This window comes from Trichoderma harzianum (genome assembly GCF_003025095.1).
Source record: "Trichoderma harzianum CBS 226.95 unplaced genomic scaffold M431scaffold_10, whole genome shotgun sequence".
Classification (NCBI taxonomy): domain Eukaryota; kingdom Fungi; phylum Ascomycota; class Sordariomycetes; order Hypocreales; family Hypocreaceae; genus Trichoderma; species Trichoderma harzianum.
Window position 1 is genome coordinate 1,074,706 of NW_020209258.1, and position 22,161 is coordinate 1,096,866.

Here is a 22,161-nt window from a genome sequence, read left to right on the forward strand (position 1 = left end):
GCCACATCAGTAACGATTAGCAGCTGAAGCTATCGAAAAACATCAGTCACTAACTGGACTGAGATCAAGCTCTGCGCTAATGCAGAGAGAGATGGTGAAAAGCAAAATAAAAGCGAGGATCTCAGGTAAGGACCAAATAGGTCGGCTTATCCGGAGACAAAAGTATTTTCGTGCTTTTGCATAAGGTACTACTTGCTAGCAAGAGGGTAGATATTCCACTACTGTGCACAGAGCTCAGTCCCAAATAGCCTTCACAAACATAGATGATTTTACATTGATATGAATCGCATCGGATTTCGATCGTAAACGTCGTTTGGTTTCTTCTTATTTTACAGGGCAGTCATTCGGGCCACCAGGATACGCACAGTGCGGCCAGTTGTTGGCCGCTCGGCGTCGTTCGTCCATTCGTTCGTTGAGTATCTTTATTCGTCCCGTCTCCAAGCCGAATTCGCTCTTAATACTATCGGCCGTCGCTGCGCTCGCATATACAGCTCCTGTAGCTTGGGGTCTGCATCTGATCGGATGACACTGCCGACTCCCATGAAGAATCTGCGATACCATTGTCAGTATCACATCTAATATTCAGGTAAAGAGAACATAGGTGTAGACAAACCCAAAGGTTGCGCCAGATGCACCCATGTACTGGCCCAGAGTGCGCATAATGCCTTGCGATCCGGCACCATAACGGAAAATGTTAACAGTGCCTATCAAGGTGTCAGCTCCAAATGTTCCAGCAGACTCTCCATCCAATGCCTTACCAAAGATGAATCCCATAATCACTCCGACAGCTAGAAAGTCGTCAGTTTACCCGATCCGAAACGAAGCTATTCTCAAAGCCCTTACATCCGCCCATCATTGCGCCCATCTTGACTGTTCGATATAGTTAGCGAAATTGCAGCCCCTCATAATGATACGATGCCGTACGTTTGTCGAACGTGGACGGGGCCTGCTGGCCACCATGATGAATCGGCGCGACAGGAGGCATCGTGAGCAGCCGGGATCAACGCAATGCGCAGAAGCTGTGAAGTTGGATTTGCCGTTTCTCTTCCCAAAGTCTAAGTGCCTCGAACGGTACCGGGTATCCAAGAAGATTGAATGCTTCAATCCAAAGAAGCTGCTTGCGATATGATTGGCCACGCTGCGCCCACCGCGGGAACGGCAAAAGGTTGATGCGGCGCATCCTAATCACAGCTAGCGGCCCCCACAGTGTGGATATCCAAGTGCCAGCAAACGCAATACTGTGATGATGCATCACGTGAATCGAGGTCATGAGCCGATTCAAGGCCCCATATGGCCATCTGGGATGGAGAGCAATCGCCTGGGACTGCCCGATCCGAGTCTAGAAAAACCCTCGCGAATAATGACAAAGCCTGCCTCGAGGCCGAGTTGTGGGAGCTGGGCGAGCAGACACTGAGACAGAACCGTGCACTGTATCATTTGGCCCCCCAGCTTTCGACACGCCTAGCCCAGCGCTTAGCGGGCTAGGAAGAGCGACAAGATCCCCCAAGCAACATCAGCCCGAGCTTCACCAGGCTCGTCAGCGACGTGTGGAATCGCCCAGGATTGCGAGCTTCTATCATTTCACAGTATGTTTCACATTTGATGCAGCGCACAGGGCCGGTCCAGGGGCCAGGGGCGATCGTCCATCTGCCCCCAGGCCTCGCTTGGTCGTGCCATGCCAACCCCCAATTGGTGCTCGACAAAGGAGCCACATCAACAACATGCTGACGATTTTTCCATGACAGCACGCTGACAACGACTTCGACTGTTTCTGCGTCTCTCTCCCGCCGATCGCAAGCGATAGAGCCGTTTGACTTCGGAGCCGCATCGACAAAATATCCGTTTTAGTTCAATCTGCGGCACGCGTGTCTTTGTTTTCTTTTTCTTTTTTTTTGTTGCCCTTGTCTCAGCGGCGCCGGTCGGTGGTTGGCGATTCCCAAAAAAGCCCAACGGTTTACTCAACGCGTATCGACAGAAAACGACCTACGTGGAGCGACGGCAAACCTGCGTTATTCACAGCCCCATACCCAACGTGCCTTCCTAAGCCTTACTCATGACTGCCGTCGCAAATCCTCCAACGTTTCCACAGATCTCCCGGCCGCCATGGGGCACTATTAATGGCAACAACCAGATGAATTCAGAGGATGTCAGAGGCATGTTCATGACCCGCAAGAGTAGTCTCTCGCGAAGCAGCTCATCCTCTTCCATCGCCTCAAACGCCTCCAATACGACTGTTGCGACGAATGGCTCCCACTCCAATGCAACTTCGCTGTCATCAGCTTCGGATCTAAGTCAGTGGTCGAATGGCAGCGCAAACAGAAAGAGGCCTCAACCAAAGAACCCTTGGCCGACTGGTAAAGAAAACGTGCAGCCCGACTTTTCGAGGCTTCCTCAAGGAAGACCTAACGGCATGGTGCCGCCCCACGGCGCCATGCAACAAGGCGGACCGGGACAGCCTCAAATGGGGCCCCAGGGAATGATGCGACCCATGGGGCCTAACGAGCAGCAGTTTCCCCCCGGTCAGCCTATGCTCTATCTACTGTCTTTGAACGGCACCTTTGAGCGCAAGACGATCGCAGTACCATTTGCTCCTGATTCCATACGAATCGGACGGCAGACGAACCAAAAGACGGTGCCAACTGCCACGAATGGCTTCTTCGATAGTAAAGTGCTATCGCGGCAGCATGCTGAAATCTTTGCCGAACGAAACGGCAAAATCTACATTCGAGATGTAAAATCATCAAACGGCACATTTGTCAACGGCACCCGGTTGTCTCAGGAGAATCGGGAATCTGAGCCCCACGAACTTCAGACTGCCGATCACCTGGAGCTCGGTATTGACATTGTCAGTGAAGACCAAAAGACCGTCGTTCACCACAAGGTTGCCGCGAAAATCGAGCACGCCGGGTTTTTGAATACGTCGAATAACGTTTTGGATATGAACTTTGGAGACCTGGACCCCGCCAACAATGCGATGATGATTCCCGCAGGGGCCATGCAGATGCGAGGCCGCGCTGGAAGTAATATGTCCATGGGCAACAACGGTCGTATGCTTGTTAATGGCGGTACCATGAATGGCCATATGAATGGAATGGCGCAGCAACGTCCTTTTTTCCTAACACCCATCGCTACGGATCAGATTCTGAAGCGTCTTTCTGTAAGCACCACACAAAACCCTTTTAGGGCCCCTTTTCTTATTGTCTTTCCTCCCGCTAATATTGTCACCAGAATGAAATGAGGAGCGCCAAACTCCAGGCTCAAGATTTAAATCGCACTAACCAGTTCATCAACACCCTGTTATCGAAAGATGACCTCAAGGACGTCGAAAAATCCGAAGCCCCCGAACAAAAACCCCAGACTATGATCAACGGTAATAGTCTGTCTTTTAGATCAGATCCGAAAGCGCGCTTCTCAGACCCTCCTGCACCTCCACCCCAGCAGCCTCTTCCTGAAAAGCCAGACGTGCCCTCTCTCAAACGAGGCTCCTTGGAGAGACCAAAGTCGGACTCGGCAAACTCATCTCCGATCCGCCAGGAAAACCTGAGCCAAATCATTCAGCTCACTGAAGCACTCAATAATGCGAAGCGAGATATTGATACCCAGACGGCGCGTATGCGCGAGCTAGAATTGATGCTTCAGAAGGAGCGGGAGGCGCGCGAGTTGGCAGAGGAGCTGGCTCGGCGACTAGAAGAGTCAGCCAACAATACCCAGGTCAACGGTGTTGAATCCCACGAAGAGCCGGGTGAAACTCAGGAATCAACACGGGATGTGAATGATGCAGATGAGACGACGGTGTTGGCGGAGTCGGAAGAGACATCACAGGCCGACAAGATTGCCCAGGAGACAGCGGCAGCACTACAATCTCGCATCGACACCATGGATGAGCAGATGCGGGAGCTGCGAACCCAGATGGAGCAGTGGAGGAACCGATGCGAGGCTGCCGAAGCAGAGCGGGATTCCGGCAGGAAGACTCTTGAAGAAATGGTTATCCAGCTTCGGGAGGAGGAGGCCAAGCGGGTTGCGGCCGAGGAACGACGACGATCTCGTTCAAGAACACTCCGCAGTGAGCGAGACGGAGAAGCAAAGGATGCCGTTGCATCTGCCACTTCTGAAGTTGCCAAACTGGCACTTAAGCAGGAAAGATCTCTGACGAACTCCAGCCAGGATTCGACAGATATCCCAAATCTATCGAGGGCCAATACGATTACTCCTCAAACCTCACCTAGAGGAGGCCCTCTAAACAGCCAGCACCTGCGAGCTGGCATCCCCTACGCCTCCATGATTGGCGTGGTGCTGCTTGGCATGGGGTTGATGGCATACATGAATGGATGGCAGTCATCCCCGTCCCAGGCTGTTGAACGATAAATGTCAAGTGTCTTTAGGCGTTTTCTGCATTGCATTTATACTATTACGATGCGAGCTTTCTTATTGTATTCCACAATGCTTGTCTTTGAGCAGCACGGCATAGCACACGGTTATCAACATTTCATCAATATCCAATGATGACGAGAAAAATGGAGGCAATCATGAGCAGCACAGCACACTCGAAAAGAACTGAACTTTTTCTTTCTTCTTTATTTTATTCCACCCCTTTTGTAGGTATACTAGGGCTAAGCTTTTTTGCTTTTGTACCAACGACACAGCTTGATTTCCTTTTTTGTCCTCCACCTTACCTTCCTTCCAACGTGAAGATTTCTTTTTTTTTGTCAAGAGGAGAATAGGCCTTGTGAAGCACATGGCCTTTTGGAGATTTGTGTTTTCTTGAAGGGACAGGAATACGTTTCAGAGTCAGGATCGATGAGGAATGAGAGAAAGCGAGTTGGTCAACTTCTCGACCAAAGAGGGATGCGATGCGTTCTTTCTTCTTTTTTATTATTTTTCTTTTTAGCAGATAAGGGTTGCATAGTATGCGGTTAAATTGGGGGCATAATAACAGACTTTAACGTTGACCTTGCACCTTGTATGTACAACACATACAGCAGACATGCCTTACGATGGAACGATTCAGATGATACGGCACTTTTATGTAAGTAAGTTTGAGGGTTTTTTTTAAATAATACTCTGATTATTATTACTGGAGATGCGTTCTTCTCTTTTACTGTGATGTGAAGTTTGTCTTTGAGATTGATTGCAGAAGCTCAAGCAATTGGCTCTGGCTTCTTGTATATCCGACGGGATACGGCCCCACCAAAATCCGGGACGCTGGGAAAAGCTTCGGTCCGATCAGCCACAATCATGCGATGGATCGAAGCCTGTGATATCATTTTCCCTTTCTACATTGACGACACGCGCAGCAACGCAACGCGCCAATTCACGGGCACAGACAGACACCCTGTGCTGCTGCTTCATCCTCGCATACGAGACGCAGAGTCGAGACCCAGAATCGAGAAAGAGACGTCCAGTGTGACCAGCCGTTGAGACCGGTTTCATTACAATCACAATCACAATCACGATGCCGACGTTTCAGAACAAGACATTCCGCTCGTCGGCCGACGCGGGCAAGATCGGCATGAAGTATCGCTCTCTCATAGGCAAACATCCGTTCCTCACCTTTGGTCTGCCCTTTATCGCCGTCATTGTGGCTGGCTCGTTTGTCCTCACGCCCGCGACGGCGATTCGATATGAGAAGCACGATCGCAAAGTGCGGCAGCTGACCAAGGACGAGGAGCTGAATGTAAGGAGGGCGGGACGGAAGGTGGACATGAAGGAGGAATACTACGTGAGTTTTCCTTTTCTTTCTCTACCCGCACATGCATGAAGTAGTTGTGGGATTCTCTACCCGTACATGCAAGGGGTTTTTTTTTTTTTTTTTTTTTTTCTTTCTCTACCCGTACATGCAAGGAGTAGTTTGTGGGATATGCAGGGGCAGCAGAAAGAGGAATGATTCGAATTCGAGGCTAACACAGGAGGCTTGCAGAGACTTGCTGGGCGGGATCTAGACAATTGGGAGCAGCAGCGCGTCAAGAGGCTGCCCGGAGAGAGCGACGGAATCCTGTAAGAGCCGAGACACAGGCCCAATTGCGTGATATTTCCAAGGCGAGACATGAGATGCGAGGGAAACATGCCGTGCAACGCTATTGCCGACGGCAACACGAAAAAAAAGAAATTACTACCACAAACGAGAATATGAAGAAAAGAGAAGAAGAAAAAATAGACGAAAACAAACAAGCAATATAATGGTGGGAGCGTCATCGTCGATTGATTGGATACCAAGGGCCTGGAGCCGGGTTCAGCTGAAAAGCCTCTTCTCTTGGCGTTATCTTTATCTCTTCCTTTATTTTTCTCACGTCGCCTCAGCACTCAGCCCTACTCTACTCACTTACGCCACTATTTCTCGACACTATTACCATTAGTATTAATGAACGAAAGCAATAGTCTTTCTTATCAACACGGAATGCCTTAAACCGAGACTCAGATGGACCAGCTTAGTCCAACGGTCGCCGACTACTAGGCACTAATAGTCCTAGCACCTCGTCTTTTCGATTCAAGCAGACTACGGCTCTGGACTCATAGTGACTCAGACCAACGGCAGGGGCAGAGCGCAAATCCAAATGTCCACAGCAGAGACAACCATCACATGAACCGTGGTGTCGGTATCATCACTCACGGGGCCTGCAGCGTGGGATGAAGTAATATCTTTGTACGCCCTGCATGCACAGTGGCTGGATAGCATCGGGTGCTGTCAACTGAGAAAAAGAAAACCCCGTCCATGGAGATGTAAGCCCAATAGGGCGCTGTTCCTGCTCCTGCAAGGGGGGGATCCCGAGGCCCTGGACACTACGAGTTACCGGTATCTTGTTTTCCATCACATCCACGGGACTGGGCTGAGGGCTATTTACAAGGAGGAGGGGGGGCGTGTACGGAGGTATGAATACTGGAATTTGGAAAATCCGATGTACTAGCCAGGGTGTCAATATTTCAACTCTTGTGTTACGACTTCTTTTTTTATCCCAAATTTTGTCTTATAGCGTGACACGTCTCCTGTCAGGATTGAAAGATACTCGCTACTCTTAGCTTGCGGGCGCGGCTTTGACAAGTTTGCTCCGTACTAACCCCATGAGAGTAAAGGACGAGGCCCAAGCCCTCGGGAGCTGTTGCTGACAAGCAAAAAAGGAGCAGGGGGAACGTGCCGTGCCGCCAGGGATGCGGGAATGTGCGGGTGCCTCTCTCTTTTCTTGGGGGGGGGGGGGGGGGTAGCGATCAAGAGGGGACTTTTACAAGGAGGTTCCTTGGGCCATCTCGATGTTCTTTATGGCCTTTATTTCCACTTGGGGGCGGGTGAGAGATTGGGGAAGACTGGGGTGGTGTTTGTCTGACAAATGCTTGGATGTTTGGACGCTTCCAGAGATTGATACGCCTCTTGTTCTACGGAGTAAACCAGCCTAGATACATAAAGGAAGGCAGAAAAGAAGAGTCATGAGGATAAATGACAGGTTCGAATTGTACCTCGTACAGAGTAAATCCACCCTGGTCCGAGGTAAGCGGATAGGGCGAGATGACGGCCCTTGTCGGAGAGATGGCCACGCGAGCCCCCAAGCTGTCGGGAACCTGTTTGTGCCTATGCCTGTACCTGTGCCTGTAATACGATGCCCAACCTTTTTTTGTTAGTGGGTGCTCGGAGGGGAGAGTTTGGATGGATGTGTGTCAATAGACTCCTTGTTGCGGCGAATTATTGGGTGTTGCGTGAGGCTGGCACATACGTGATGTGTGGCTTTTGTCTGGCTGGGGAAGTTTGTATGATGGAAGTGGTGGAGGATTGGATGGGTGCCAATAAACTCTCAAGGCCTCGGGTGAGGTTAAAAATGCTGTGAAAAGACTCGACGCATTAGCCAAAGACCCGCCCGAAACTATTGGTCAGATCCAAAATGCTGTGAGCAAATCCAATCAGATCCCAATGAGCTCCTAAGGCCTTGGGTGAGGTTAAAAATGCTGTGAAACTCTATCAGTGCGGCTGAACTTCAGAACAAGGTGAGGTCCCTAATTTGACGAGAAAAATCTGCCATCTTGATGGGGATGGGACCAATGAGTTCCAATAATCTCCTAAGACCTCGAGTGAGGTTAAAAATGTTGTGAAGAGGCGGCTCCTGCAAAACACACCGCTTCGGGCACACCATTTCAGGACAAACAACGATACGTGCATACACAAAATATCCAGATGTCTCTTACATTACAGATTACCTCTGGGTAAAATAAAGAATTGGTATGATCCTACCGCTCGAATAATGAAGCGATAGTGGGAGAAATAGACTCTAGTACGTACGGATAGTAATAAAGAAACAATATGAGGTAGCTCCGCTAATACAAATACCTACTCGTAAATGATTTCATATGAAATCTCTACTCAATAGCCCCCAAACCAAATCAACACCTGCTTCATAATCCATTTCAAGTCACACTCCTCCAAAACCCATCCCCTCAACGCCTCATAATCCATCACCAAAGCCCTAACACAAGAACAGAATAGCACAACACCCCATACACCAAGATCATCCCCCTCCCGACTGCCCCATGAGCCCCGAGCCTTATCAACATCATCTCTCCCACACAAGAACCACAAAATTTTGGAATTGAATTCACCACTAGTCCAGGGCCGGCAAAGAAACTGACAACCTCCATGTCATCTCCAGTTGCAGGGTAAGCCCGTCACCCGTCACTACATCCACTACCCGTCTCGAGACAACTTAGCCGTAGATCCTCCTACTGACTCAGTATGAGCCCGAAATCCCAACGGCTAGCTCTACACGTACTCGCACTTCACATTTTGACATCCTTTAAAATTAGCCCTGTCAGAACTAATCTAACCACAAGGCGCAGTTGCAATACCGGCAACCATGTCCCACTGCGGAGAAGCCCTGTACTGTAATCGCTCGCTTGGTCTTCCGTGAGGGGAGCATGCTCATGTCATCTTGGGCTAATTAACATGAAAAGGCCGGATACCTGGTTGCCGAGAGCCATTACGTGGCAGACTGTGTAAGCCGTGGGCCGTGGTTGATACGGAAGATGTATTGTCGTCTCTAGGTTAGTCTCTATCATTGCTCTTTATGTTTCAATATATTTGGTGATGCTATGGTGATTTTGATGGAGACACGGAAGTGTTCATGCTGATTAATATTCCAGTAAAACAGTTTGATATAGCACTATGATATCTTATTCGGTGTTTGTTTCATGATTAACATTAGTTGTACTAATCGGACAAACATTAAAAGATGACTGGAGATTAATGGGTTGAACAGCGCATACAAGGTCCATCAGAGTCAATCAATGATTTCCTCTCCTACTATCAACATGAACCTGTTTGTAATTTCAACTTCAATTTGCCGATATCACGAAAAGTCCTCTTTTGCCCCTTCATCTGTCAGAACTCATCAGTAATCAGTGGCAGCCCGCTAGTCGTCTCGGCTTGAGGCTAGTGGACAAACATAGCACAAACAACACTAGCTTCCAGCGGGACGATTGCGGCACGCCTTGCGGGCGCCCATTCGGCATCGGGAGAATTTTGGGCAGCCAGTCTCACAGCCTGTGGAGCACCGCGACAGCCGGGTGGGACGAGAGTTGCGCGCCGCGGGAGCAGCGGCTCATCGAGGCGCTCCTTTATCAGACTGGCATTTTCGTCTGATCATCACCAAAGGGCGGAGTGTTTGAGCCTTGTGGCCCTCTGACAGGATACTCCGTACATGGCGGGATCGCTCATCTACTTCGTAAGCAGTAAGAAGCGAAGGAGAAGAGCGGCAGGGCTGGTGCCGCCGCTAGACTGTGTGTTACGGAGTTGGCAACTGACAAATTGCGCAGATTTGCTTACCATGGCCGTGGAAGCGACGGGAAGGATATGATCGTGTAACGCAGGGAGAAGAATGCTAGTGCATCCAGAGCCGTGGTATTTGTCGTGATTAGTCTGTGTTGCTCCCAAAAGCAATATGGGTGTGTGATAACGGGACCGTGGAGTTGGTACTGCCCAACAGCACACACGGCTCGAGCAAGGGACACACCTCAACGAGCCAAAATTTGAGCCGTGATATTTTTTTTTATGAGAGATGCAAGGGTCGCAAAGACCAAGGGGCTTGGGCACGGAGCAGGGAGCAAAAGACGAGCAAATGACCAAATGATCAAGTGATGAGGATGTAAGGGTCCGACAACGTGGTAGCGACGTGGGTAGTATTCTCGCGGTCCCGTGGACTTGGAATTCTGCGCGTCGCAGACCTGGGGACCAGGCTGTCGGTTTTGCTACACCGCTTCCATGCGAGGAGAACCGACTGATACCAAAGGATGGCTGGCCCGAGTTGGTGATGTCGCCGAAGGCTTGCAGAGCCTGAGGAGTGCGAGTTCCTTGTACCACGGTGATAGCCACTGCAAGTCACACTTAGGTAGGTGATGAATCAATTGGGCGTGGCCGCATTCAGTTAGAGACGAGCTTTACGGCAGGCATAGGCTATTGATCTTCATGATGCCGACATAGGTCGGCGATGTTAGCAAATGTAGGGCGCACATATTGCTCCGTACTCAAACTGGTGGCCGCATCCGTATGTTTGACAATGGCAGACTGGTTGTCATGTTAGAGCCTGGACCCCTGAATCTGTCAAGCACTCAAAAATGACACGGCTCTGTCATGCGGCACAACCACTCTGCGGCTTGCAGTGCGACGGCAATCGGCTATGCATGCGTGTTTCTTGCGTGCAGCTCTAGCTTGCGCCGTACCTGCAGCCAGTGGCCTTGTGATCACACACATGCATCTAGGGACGCAACCACCAAGATGGGTTTGGACGAGCTACATTGGGCAAGTCGGCGGGGCGGCTGAAGTAATATTGAAGCGCAATCTCAACGCACTGGTGTTGGGGGCCGCATCGTGCGTGTTGCGTCGTGCAAATTTCAATAAAAAGAAAGAAACAAAGACGCTGGTGTTGGTTGCTCTGGCGCCGACCACCTGGTGCGCGGTGTCGTTGCCTCTTGAGTTATTGTTGTTGTGTATATGCATGTCTAATGCGGCTGAGCATTTAGACTAATAGGTCATGAATGAGGACGTGCATGCATTGGTCGCCGAACATTATGATGCTCACCGCGTCGTAGCGCAAATCACAGTGCAGTCGAAGACGTCAAAATGATTCAGATCCTCTGTAGGCTTGAAAAAAAAGAAAAGTGCTCTTTCGTAAAAGCGGTGAATTCACTGAGAGTTGTCGCACTTCAAAGGCCCGGCGCGGACGGTAGCTTGCGATAAGTCATGTCTCGGACTGGCGATCTCTGGCTATCGGGCTTCTATCAGTCGGCGAAGGATCAGACACGTAGGCCATTTGATTCGAGCCTGATCCGATACCAAGATTGATCTACCATGCGGTGTGCTTCGTTGGGCTGCCAACACCATTTCCCACCGCTGGACACCCTGTCACGACTCTAATTTAATGAGATTGCGGCTGCAAGATGCTGGTACGGCTGACCTGTCAATGCTGCAGGTCTCGCTGCAAGAGGCAACAAAAAGGAAAGTGCGCGTGCCTACAAAGTGGTATTCAGCAGAGATTGCAGCTTGATCCCAAGATATGCCCCCTGCACTTGTTGTTTCTTTTTCGTCCTCGCAGATTGCCCATCGACGCAAGCTCATTGGCCAATTGTCCGAGGTCTTGGGACACAGGTGAAAAACGTGGGGTTGTGACAGGCTTCACGGTCCAAGGGGAATATTGCGGTGGTGCAACGCCGCTGTGAGACTTCATCCTCAGTATTCGCAGATACTTCGGCCGACAATCAACCCCTCAGTGATAAGATTCTGAATCGCAAAGTAATTCCCTGCTTAATTTGACTTTTGACAGCGCAGCCATGGTTCCTGAGAGGCGTTGAGGGGAAGGCAAGCATGGCGAATGAGCGATCGCCGTGGTGCAAGCCACACATGCCGATACCCATGTCCTGCTGGACGCCATTATCTAAGCGATCTGGCTAATTCGATGCGGGACCGCCGTTCTTTTTGCTCGCTTGCGAAGAAAGACATGATGGCGTTGAGGGGGAGATGAGGAGCAAAAAGCAACTTGGCAAATAGGAAGCTAGTTGCATCTTTGATTGGACCTTGCATACTTCGTGGCTGCAAGCAGCAGATCTCCTGCCGCGTCGGCTGCCAAGCACGTTGCTTCGGCTCATGATCGATCGGTCTGGATTCTCAGCCTCGGAGGGCCCCGATCAGCGTGGCCGTGATGGATGCGACGGGGGGCAGAGAAGGCTGAGCTGCCCTCGACCCACTAGCCTGAGGGCTACGAATGGATCATTGATTTCGATAGCGATGAATGCGGTATGTATTCGCGCTTTGGACAGGCATGTGCATATGAAGCTGTATGAAGTTGCATGAAGCTGTGGCAGCTGGTAATATCGACGCTGTAAGAAGCTGTGAGAAGCTGTGCGAAGCTGTGAACATGGTGATCGGTGATTGTCTCAGAGAAGTTACTTTTTGGAGCTCCGTATTTGCAACAGGCAGAGTCACTTCCAGGTTCATATCAGGGAGGAGGAAGACTTGCTCCGCTTCTCCGTACATACACGTATCGTGCTATCTTGAAACCTCACGCATTAGCGTATCCATGTGCTAAATGGGTACAGAGCACTACCTGCCGCTAGTGGGAGGCAACTCGCGGCAAGAGAGTCAGAGGAGGTGATCGGTTCCTGCCTGCTCCAGGCTACAGTACAGAGCACCTTAGTCATAGTGATATCAGAAGTACCTCTTCGTAGGCGTGGAGCGGGTAAATACGACTTCAGCCAAAGAAAACACCATCGCTTCTCGATCGCCACGATGGAATCATGGCTAACGACATTAGCGTGGCCCGTCACTCATCCACCACGCAGCTGACCGCAAAACTATCACCGCCAAAAGCAATTCTCATCACATAGTGCCTTCGATCCACACGGTTCCTGAGCGATCGAGCCAGGGCGCGGGCAAACGAGACACCCACTAACAAGTTTTTGACTTTGACGATGCAATTAGTACGACTGTGGCTTCACACAGAGCCTTGCCAAGACATTGATAGGTACCGCTCTCCAGAGCTCCAGGTACCTGCATGCATCTCCTCCCTTGCGTCGAGCTATCACTGCCGACGTCGTCGTCGCATCGAGGCATTCTGCGGGCTTTCTTGCAAACCAGCGCGCGCTGAAGGACGCCGTGGCCCTGCTGTTACTGTAATTACTGCCTGCCAGGTAGCTGTGATTGCGCTGACTGCGAGGATTCCGTATCAGATGCTACAGGTATCAACCCCAGGGCCAGAAGAGTCAAACGGCAATGGCGGGCGTCGGAGAGCAAAGGACATGGGAACCTGTCGGCATGACGTCGCCCACACGGCATGCAAGTACTTTACAGTAGCTCAGCGCAAAGTTTTGGCAGTGTGAAGCCACCGGGGGACCCCCTGGTCTGGTCTGAATTCCTAGCAGCTGGACGACCGGGGTTCGTCAGCCCATGATTACGAGGTGTGGCCGTGGTTGGCTTGGCCAGGACGACGCCGGGTCAGTTGGCTCAATGAAGGGCCAGGATTCTGGCGCAGGGCAACTTGTTTCGTTTGGTTTAGATCGCCCCAATCACGCTGAAGCAGACTTGACGCACACACCCACGCAAGCATTTCGGAGAGCGTAGCTGCTTGTTGCGCACCGGGCTCTTGGGAAATCCAGAAGCTGTTGGAGTAGAACTCTACCTTATCTACCCATGGTACAACACAACAGAAGACAAGCCACCAGCACATGCCAAGCTTAGGTCGGCAAAGCCAATCCTCCTTGGCGTTCCGAGCACTGATTCATGAAGCACAGAGTTACAGCCGCGGGCACCAGAGTTCACGGAGGGGACGGGTCTTAGTTGGAGTCATCACGACAGTCGAAGGCGTCAACGTGGAGAAACCCAAGCTGCCGTAAGGCCTAGCAGGACGCCCTCAAGCCCTGGGCGAGCTGCTCAGCAGGACCGATGCAAGACAAGTCGAGCATTCGCAGGTACGAGACGAGAGCCGGCCAAAGCCACCGCCCGGTCCAGGCTCCATCCGACACCCATGCTCCAGGACTTATACTAGCCCTGCAATTCACACGCCCACCAAGGACTAAACTAAGACCTGGGTGCTCGTACACGCCCTCACCTCCCACACCTCCGCATCATGGACGAATTGCACATATATGGACCGAGCCATCTCCTCTCGGCACTCCGGAAGTTCCTGCATCACGGCCTCATCCATCTCTACCCCTCAAATCCAGCTCTCTGAGCTTTCAAAAGGTACCAGATCGACCGAGTTTTGGATTTGCATCTTGGACGAATCAACCACCTCTGATCTGATCGTCTGTTTCGCCACCTCCTGCATTTGTGTGCCAGCTACTACGACATCACACGCACGACTACATCATACACCTTCTCCTCACCCTCCCTCTGCACTTAATTGGGCCGATCGAGCCGCCTTAGCTTGCATATCGATTGAGTTTGCGTTTTATCATTAATATATATTATCAACACCATCGCCTTCACGCAGCGATCAACTATTTTCTCATCCATACCTCAAACGACTTACACCCACTCACACTTACACTCACAACATATCCACACCCACACACTAAACATCTCTACAACCACCATCGCCATCATGCCCATCTTCAGTGGTCTGGGCCAGCGAAGAGGGTCGAAGCCTCGAGAGCTGCACATCCGCAAGGTCTCATTCTCCGGCTGCTCACTTGCTTCTACTTCCGACCGATCATTTTCATCCGATTCATCAACATCAACCATCCGCGCCATGACTCCTAGCCTGGCTACCAGCGTCGGCACTGCTTCCAGCTTCGATGGCTTCTCTATTCACTCAGCCTCTCAACCTCCCAAACGGCTACATGACCGGCCATATATCATGACCAACCAGCAACACTACGAGTCAGCGCCAGCGTTTTATGACAGCGAGGATGCCGAGAGCAGTGATATGGAGGCGTCAGAGAGAGATTTTGACGGCGAGGATGAGGAGCTGCCTCAGTTCACCATGGAGCTGCCTCATGCCAGCCCTGTGAACCATCACGACTATGAGAGTGGGGATGAGCCCCGAGACTACTTCTTCCAGTACATCAACAAGCGACCTTCTCTACCTCGATCTCGCTGGTCGGAATCTACCATTGAGAGCGTCGACTCACTAGATGACATGACTCCCGTGACGAGCATGTCTGAGCCCGTCTCATCAAACACCATGGCTGATGCTGAAGAAGCTGAAGCCGCAGGCGAGTCCACGCCTAGCACCATTACCTCTATCACCACCGCCCCCAAGAGGCCTACCTTCAAGACTGTTGACAGCTTTGAAGACTACGTCAAGCGCGGGGGCTGGAAGCGAAGAGGCATCGTCTTCAATCGTGACGAAGTGGACACATATTAAACCTGATCACACATCAACACACCATCTCCTATCAACCAGTATATTCTCTTCATTGCACATATTTTTATCATTATCAGCGCTTTAACTTTTTTTCTGGCGAGATTAATCATCAACATATGCACGCTACACGCAAGACATTGGAGTCTACTTATTTGTCTTTTTTTTCTTTTTGTTTTCAGGTTTATATGGGAAGAATTCATTGGGCACTTGGCGACGGCCTCGGATTATGGCCAGTCACAAAAAAGAAGCGACGCTTGCAACACTGCATTTTTCTTTGATTTTGGGAATTAGGGACGAAGCGACGGCTGGAAAGGACATCGATTCGCATTGGATACCCGAGGGGGGTGGACCCAAGACTACCACACTACAATACGTCTATCATTGACTATTTTCCTTTTTGTTTATTTTGCATCTATCTACTCTAGCATATAGCTTACCCACATGGGCACAACGCCCCAAACACGTTGCTCCAAGATTATCAATACAGAGCACAAACAACCATGACGTTCCATCCTTGTTCCTCAAGTTTGCAGTGACTACTCCGTACACGTATAAACCTTTTTTACTCTTTATCTGCCATGGCTACTCGGTAGGTCGGCAACCACTTTTCACAGCCGAAGCGCAAAAAAACCTGGGCGTCGTCATTCCTCTCCACTTGCACGGGCAATGGCGTGCCGTACGAGATGCCGAGCCACGCGACTTGCTGGGCACCCAAAACCCCTGTGCTGGCTAGCTCTGTTTTTTTTCAGCAGCCTTCTGTTTTTTTTCTCGTCTAATTTTTTTTTTTTCTTTGCCGGGCATCGTGACCTGGAAAAAAAAAAAAAAAAAAAAGGGCCTCGGCAGCGCCGTCGGGCCAAAACCGAGTGGATGCGGTGCTGCTATTAATAACGGAGGGAGCAAGAGCCAGAGCAGGGGTGCGCTGTATGCGTTTCTGGTGCCTTACAGTAGCAGCATTTCGTATGTACAACATGCACAAGTCTTTTTCCGATTGGAATACGGGGAGAGGATGCATGTAGAAGACGATGGAATGGCTTACGAGTGGTTGGAATAGAAACACTAAAAGCTGCAAGTAAACTTCTACGGCATAAAGTAGAAGCATATTTAGAAAGATGACTTGCAGCAAGAGTGGCAATTGTTCTTCTGTACCACGTCGCTTCGATTTAACCTCGTTCTAGCAAAAATTCATACGCCTCTCGTTTATCGTTGAGTTTTTGGCGTATTCGGCTCTGCGAAATACGCTTTTAGCCTTCCTTGCTGCCCTTTTTCGAAACGCGGCTCAACAAAAGCTGCCGTGTGACCAGCATCTCCGGAGAAAGACAAAAGCACGTACGTAACTTTTTGAGATTAATCTTATGGAGTTGCTCGATTACATTACGAGATTTCACCCCCGGTCAGTCTCTGATAAGGCTGAGGCAGCCAGCCAGCCGGCCCAGTAACTACCGTAACTGGGTTTTGATTCCTGATCAAAGCTTACTAACCTTCTCACGGGTCAAAAATGTGTACTTGTAGATGCGCATGTAAGACGTGAAATGAAGGGACTGGGGGAGCCTTCCATCCTTTTGCTTCCTTTCCAGGGGGCACACAGACAGGCTGTACCACTGTAAATTTGCTGTAATTTTGTTGAATGCCACGCTGGCGTTACATCACAGGTGAGGCGTGTCTGTTAGGACGCAGCTGAATCTAGATCTTTTTTTCTTTTGCTTCTTCTCCCTTGTTGCCCAATTGGGAATCACCAGATGTCAGTAGCCCAATCGCATAGAAGCTAATAGCCCAAGCAATTAGACCTCGCCAGAAAAAAAAAGCAAAAAAAGAGGCGGTATAGAAGAAAATTTTCTAGTGCCCGCGATGTCCTCAGCTGAGAAGTCCCAGTAGTCTGGCTGTTAGTTCTACAGCTAGACCCGAAGACTATCACGGGCCACACAGCTAATTTTTCCCTTAGATCCTTTTTTTCCTTTTTCGCTTTGGGTCGGGGGACCCAAACAACATGGAGCTACGAGATTTGAGACGGCAGTGTCCGAGCTACTGAGCACAGCCCTTATTTCTTTCACCTTTTCTTTTTTACTCGCCGGATCCGCCCTCAAAAGGACGGTGAGCATGATGTAAGACCCAGGAACCCTGAAGGAGCTCCCGCGCTTTCGGGGATTGACAGGGGCCGGTCCCTGTCAGATCCACGTGTTGGGGGAGTGTCAGAGCGTTTTCGCAGGATTCCAGTGGGATGGTAATGGCTCCGTAATACTTCGAGCCGAACACGGATCAGGATTGGGTGAGACGCGTTGGAATGAGGTGAAGGGTACTTTAAAAGGAGGATCACAACTTTGTGCTGCTAATGTTAGTGTTAGGGAATGGGACACGAAGCGGTGAATGATGCCGTTGTGAAGCTAACCTAGGTGATGTTAGTCGAGAAATAGACTACGGCCGCGACAGAGGAGAGGGAAGAAGGGTAGGGCTGAACGAGACCATTGTGGGCCTTGTGCTTCGTATCGACTCCCTTTTTTAGGTTTGAGTGTAAATGGTTGCATATGGTAAGAGTGTCAGCCATGATCCCCATGTAAGAATATTCCTATTGAGAGCTTATAGCGATAGTAGATCATGTAGGTGTAGGTAGAGCAAGTAGTGGTAGATAGATCAAGTAGCGATAGGTAGATCAAGTAGTGGTAAATAGATCGAGTAGCGGTAGATAGATCGTGTAGCGGTAGATAGAGCAATCAAAAGTACAGAGTGGACAACAGTCTACCATATCACAACTTTATTACTCGTACGATGACTGGCCTTAGCTGAAGCTAATCCCACCTCCATCAGTTACACACACTCTCTCTCGCGATGCCCTCTGGGAAACAATGGACACAGAAAAAAATCATATCAGACTTATGGACCACATATTGAGCTTCACTCGATATGCTCTAGCAACACGAAAAGAACTCGATCGCCTGGGACACAGTACATGGATCGAGCGGTTCGCCATGGAGTTGTCGGTTCGGCAGCTTTGTCACAGTCCTCCTATTTGAGAAGTTAGCGATGAGAATACCAGTTAATATGGAAAGCTGCAGAGGTTCTCACCTCAAAATATCTTTGATGCTTCTAGGATCGTTTCGACCGTAATTAGCGAATTGTCGCCATTATTCCTCCCACCAAACACCACATCGGGGAAACCTACGCGCATCAGCAGATCGTTGTCCTGGAAAGCACACAGTTAGTATTTAATCTCATTTTTTGTGATACAGGATATTCTTACGGCGGCCCGTTCCTCATGGAACTAGAAGATAAACATATTAGCCACTCATGCCGAGTACTCCATACTGCTAGGCATGTGCTTACCTTGGCCATTTTTTCCGCATACTGAGTAGCGTGTGAATGTCAGTGTTGTATATCGGCCGAAAGCCGAAACCGATGGGTCTACTTACTTCTTTGGTCTCTTTCTGTAAGATTAGTTGTTAGCAACGATAAAGAGTATAATGATGCCGCTTTAAAAACTTACATCGACCTTGGCCTGTCAAATGGACTTACGGCGAGTCGGGCCTAAGTCAATGTTAGCCACGCAAGTCTCTGAGCGAGTCATTCTCTGGTAGGACGCCCATAGGGTCTCATAGTAGTACTTACGGAGGTGCGTGTTCCAGTCATGCTAAACCGAACGTCAGCAAAAGAAGAACGTCAGCGGTGCTAGTAAGACGGATGCGTCCTACTTACGTGATTGTGTTGTCTGCTGGAAAAAACTAGTTAGCTAGGGAACAGAAAAGCAGCTCAGGCCGGGTATATGGTAGGAAATGCAGAAAATAACTTACAAGTTTGTGTCTTGCTTCTGTGTTAGTTCGCTCTCGTCAGAAGACGAGCATCGTGAGACTTACCGGTGGGAGAATGATGGACAGGGGAGAAAAGGAAGGTGGTGAACGGAGACGAAAGACCGTTCTCGTCCGGATGACCACCGGCAGTGGAAGATTGGTCGGTGTATGGATGCTGTGATCTTGGAGAATGGAGAAAAAGAAGAGTTGGAAAAGATGAAAAGGAGGAAACGGTAAATTCCTTAGGCAGTAAAGAAAGAAGGAGTGGCCGATGCTGGGGAGGTAAGTGGCCAGGCAACTGGTGACAACCGTTGTATTATTCCGGCTTGACACCTCAGGCACCCAACATAATCGTACCTTCCTTCCGGTAAACATCTGGTATCTACATCTACCACGTGCTTTTGCATGTACGCACTCATAATGTGGATTTATTATCTGTCTGTTGCATGTTTTACGTTTCTGGAGACTGGTGGTGGCTATCTGCAATGCAACGGCTACAGTACAAGCAGTGTCGTGGTGAGATGCGGACAATGAAAGCGTCTCCTATCTACTTATGCACCCAATGCTTCGACCTGTATATTCTACTATTGCTACTTTCTCTACTACTGGCTAGGTACTATCGCTATCTTTTCTAGCGTCCATATATCCAGATATCAGATTGTACAGAAAATTCCATTCGCAGTCTGTGTAGGTACCTGTAGTCATTTTAACGCTCGCTCGTATAACTGCACAATATCTGTATCTTTCAAATCCTTATCACTTTTTTGTATACAGTCATGCATTGCTTGTATTGCTCTTCTCTCGGTATCTCCATAATGTAAACATCTGTCCATTCATGCTATCTTGAGTTTGATTCAATTTGTCATAGTAACGATCAAATCTCTGGTGATCTTATTTTCCAGTTGTAAGTAATCTTCATATACCCTGTATATTCCATGATAGTCCAAGAGGCTCACTAGCAGTCTCGCCAAAGGAAATCACTCCCCGTTGAAGCTATCATAGGAAAGCATCCTTGCGTCCAAGTTTGAGAAGAGCTCCGAGACAGGGTAATTGTGGAACTACTGGGTTAGTGTGGCCAGTGAATCTAATCTCCAACGAAGCAGAACTAGATAGACAAACTAACGATAGCCTCATCAGGTAGGAATAGATTGATCAATTGCCGAAAGTTTCACCGAGTAGAAATTGATTACAGAGATAGTTCAGGCTTGAAGGAGTGAGCTTCACATGTTTGTGGCTTGCTGCGTATCTGGTGTTAGTCAGCCAGTGACCAGCAAATGAGGCGCCCCAAAACATTAAGCTCTCGAATCGGGTAATTGTGGCGCCGCAGATGTGGCTAGTGAATTCACCTTGTTAGCTGTGTTGTTGTGCCAAGGTTTTTCTATTCGCTCCAGAATTTTGTATCAACTCTCGGGACTCTGCATCTCGCCCATTCGACCAATCTTTGGCCCTCCAATCGCGGCTTCATTGGGTCACCATCTTTAACTCTCCCTACCTCAGCCCGCGTCGCGTCTTAGGCAGCTATCCTCCTCTCACATCATCGCCCACCATGGCGCCGCTCATCCTGCACAACGTCCCCGATGACGAATGCTACGTTGGCGAGGACGGCATCAAGCGACCCTACGCCATGATCTATCCGTAAGCCATCATTGCATCTTCTCACCTCCTGTTCAAAACACCACCAGCAAGCTGACATTGCCATCTTCCCCCCCAGACACGAAGGCACAACGAGAACACGGCGCAGCATCGCCGAAACAGGCTCTTTCGGAAAGTCAACAAGACGGTCTCGCTCTAAAACAGGGACTCCGGCTCGCGGTCGAGAGAATCCCACGCTCGCCGCCGCAGACAAGCTCTTCTACGACTGGGTGTCCAACCAATCCAATTCCAACCCCCCCTCCAACCCCAACCAGCGCAAGACAAACGCCGGCGCCGCTTCAGGCGCGCAGGAAGATGCCGTGCCCCAACGCGCCGCCGTCAAGTCCTCCCCTGTCGAGCTCATCCTGAGGGGCTACCGCTCATCGACCCAGCAATACGCTGCCATCGCCCACTACGAGTCTCTCGCCGGCCTCATCCTCGAAGACTATCCCAGAGAACCCCCGTCTTCGCAGAGACGATACAAGTCGGAGCTCCGCGATCCCGCATTCACGCGCCGCCGAAACCTCACCTCCGAAGAGCGCGCCCTGGTCAACCGCGCCGATGGTGGCGAGCACTGGGTCAAGGTCACGTTTGCCAGTGCAGAGGCCGGTAACGCCGCCGTTTACTCCAGCCCTCAGAGAATACTAGGACACCTAGTCTACGCTGAGCCCTACCGGGGCGTGGCTCCAGCTAAAGACGAAGCCTGCCCGGACATTGAGCAGCTGGAAGAGGGGCGATCAAAAAGCGTACCGAACTTCGCGCCCCCCAGCTTCGGGCATGCCCAACGGAAATCGGTATCGGGTCTCCCCACGACGTTTAACAGCCGTCTTCTCGACCTGTCTCCGGCTGAATCTAGAGAGTCCAGCCAGACGATGAACTCGACTACCCTCTCTCACGGCTCCAGTGCCACCATCACAGAACCCATACCCTTTGCGTTGACGTCTAGCATCGAGCCCCTGGAAATCGATCAGGAAGATAGCATCTTCTGCAGACGCATCCCCACCGCGCGCAAGGCTCGTCTCCTCCCCGCCGAGCAAGCCCTCCTGCCCCAGCAGTCCGTCATGCAGCGCATCCTCAACGCGCTTCCCATCATCAAGTGGTTCTCCGGCAGCATGATTGGCAACGAGGTGCCTCGGACGGAAACAGGCGAATTCGACTGGAATCGCGCCAGTCTTTACTGGAAGGTAATCTGGTGGCTCGACGCTACGTTTAGTCTATTCAAAGGCGATGTGTATTGCATTGATAAAGACGATTAGATGGGAGGCAGATGATTGGCGGTTAATACTGGCTGAATAGGTCAATACCCTTTTCCCCCTTGTTTTTCTGTTTCTTTTTTTTTCTCTCTTTTCGCGTTCGAAGCTAGGACGGTTCTTCACGATACGACGTAAAGGGGCGGATGACTGGACCATCCAAAACAGCGT

The 22,161-nt window shown here is 50.3% G+C and overlaps 7 protein-coding genes across 7 annotated transcripts; 6 read left to right on the top strand and 1 right to left on the bottom strand.

Moving 5' to 3' along the window:
* Window positions 1-148: 148 nt before the first annotated feature.
* M431DRAFT_510548 (hypothetical protein) lies at window positions 149-1,077 on the bottom strand. The gene is made up of 5 exons (XM_024919500.1): window positions 925-1,077; window positions 844-870; window positions 759-788; window positions 614-704; window positions 149-549 (listed from the first exon to the last, which is right to left on the bottom strand). The coding sequence occupies exons 1-5, from the start codon at window positions 983-985 to the stop codon at window positions 423-425; spliced, it is 336 nt and encodes a 111-aa protein (XP_024772062.1). The 5' UTR covers window positions 986-1,077; the 3' UTR covers window positions 149-422.
* Window positions 1,078-1,220: 143 nt separating this feature from the next.
* On the top strand, window positions 1,221-1,849 carry M431DRAFT_216762 (hypothetical protein). Its single transcript, XM_024913519.1, has 2 exons — window positions 1,221-1,586; window positions 1,746-1,849. The coding sequence occupies exon 1, from the start codon at window positions 1,291-1,293 to the stop codon at window positions 1,483-1,485; it is 195 nt and encodes a 64-aa protein (XP_024772063.1). The 5' UTR covers window positions 1,221-1,290; the 3' UTR covers window positions 1,486-1,586; window positions 1,746-1,849.
* A 204-nt stretch (window positions 1,850-2,053) lies between these two features.
* M431DRAFT_90891 (hypothetical protein) lies at window positions 2,054-4,365 on the top strand (the record flags this gene model as incomplete). The annotated part of the gene is made up of 2 exons (XM_024924196.1): window positions 2,054-3,157; window positions 3,229-4,365. The coding sequence occupies 2 exons, from the start codon at window positions 2,054-2,056 to the stop codon at window positions 4,363-4,365; spliced, it is 2,241 nt and encodes a 746-aa protein (XP_024772064.1).
* A 1,087-nt stretch (window positions 4,366-5,452) lies between these two features.
* M431DRAFT_497683 (hypothetical protein) lies at window positions 5,453-5,998 on the top strand (the record flags this gene model as incomplete). Its single annotated transcript, XM_024917624.1, has 2 exons — window positions 5,453-5,719; window positions 5,918-5,998. The coding sequence occupies 2 exons, from the start codon at window positions 5,453-5,455 to the stop codon at window positions 5,996-5,998; spliced, it is 348 nt and encodes a 115-aa protein (XP_024772065.1).
* A 4,651-nt stretch (window positions 5,999-10,649) lies between these two features.
* On the top strand, window positions 10,650-10,997 carry M431DRAFT_497684 (hypothetical protein; the record flags this gene model as incomplete). Its single annotated transcript, XM_024917625.1, has 1 exon — window positions 10,650-10,997. One exon carries the CDS (start codon window positions 10,650-10,652, stop codon window positions 10,995-10,997), a length of 348 nt encoding a protein of 115 aa, XP_024772066.1.
* A 3,570-nt stretch (window positions 10,998-14,567) lies between these two features.
* On the top strand, window positions 14,568-15,332 carry M431DRAFT_90908 (hypothetical protein; the record flags this gene model as incomplete). Its single annotated transcript, XM_024924198.1, has 1 exon — window positions 14,568-15,332. One exon carries the CDS (start codon window positions 14,568-14,570, stop codon window positions 15,330-15,332), a length of 765 nt encoding a protein of 254 aa, XP_024772067.1.
* A 5,322-nt stretch (window positions 15,333-20,654) lies between these two features.
* On the top strand, window positions 20,655-21,996 carry M431DRAFT_7806 (hypothetical protein; the record flags this gene model as incomplete). The annotated part of the gene is made up of 2 exons (XM_024922644.1): window positions 20,655-20,743; window positions 20,820-21,996. 2 exons carry the CDS (start codon window positions 20,655-20,657, stop codon window positions 21,994-21,996), a joined length of 1,266 nt encoding a protein of 421 aa, XP_024772068.1.
* Window positions 21,997-22,161: the final 165 nt, after the last annotated feature.

Excerpts from the sequence above, each read along its gene's own strand:
- M431DRAFT_510548 (XM_024919500.1), bottom strand. The coding sequence starts at position 985 with ATGCCTCCTGTCGCGCCGATTCATCATGGTGGCCAGCAGGCCCCGTCC. Across the intron at positions 789-843 it reads GGGCGCAATGATGGGCGGAT|CTGTCGGAGTGATTATGGGA; the intron begins GTAAGGGCTTTG and ends ACGACTTTCTAG. Across the intron at positions 705-758 it reads GATTATGGGATTCATCTTTG|GCACTGTTAACATTTTCCGT; the intron begins GTAAGGCATTGG and ends ACACCTTGATAG.
- M431DRAFT_216762 (XM_024913519.1), top strand. The coding sequence starts at position 1,291 with ATGGCCATCTGGGATGGAGAGCAATCGCCTGGGACTGCCCGATCCGAG.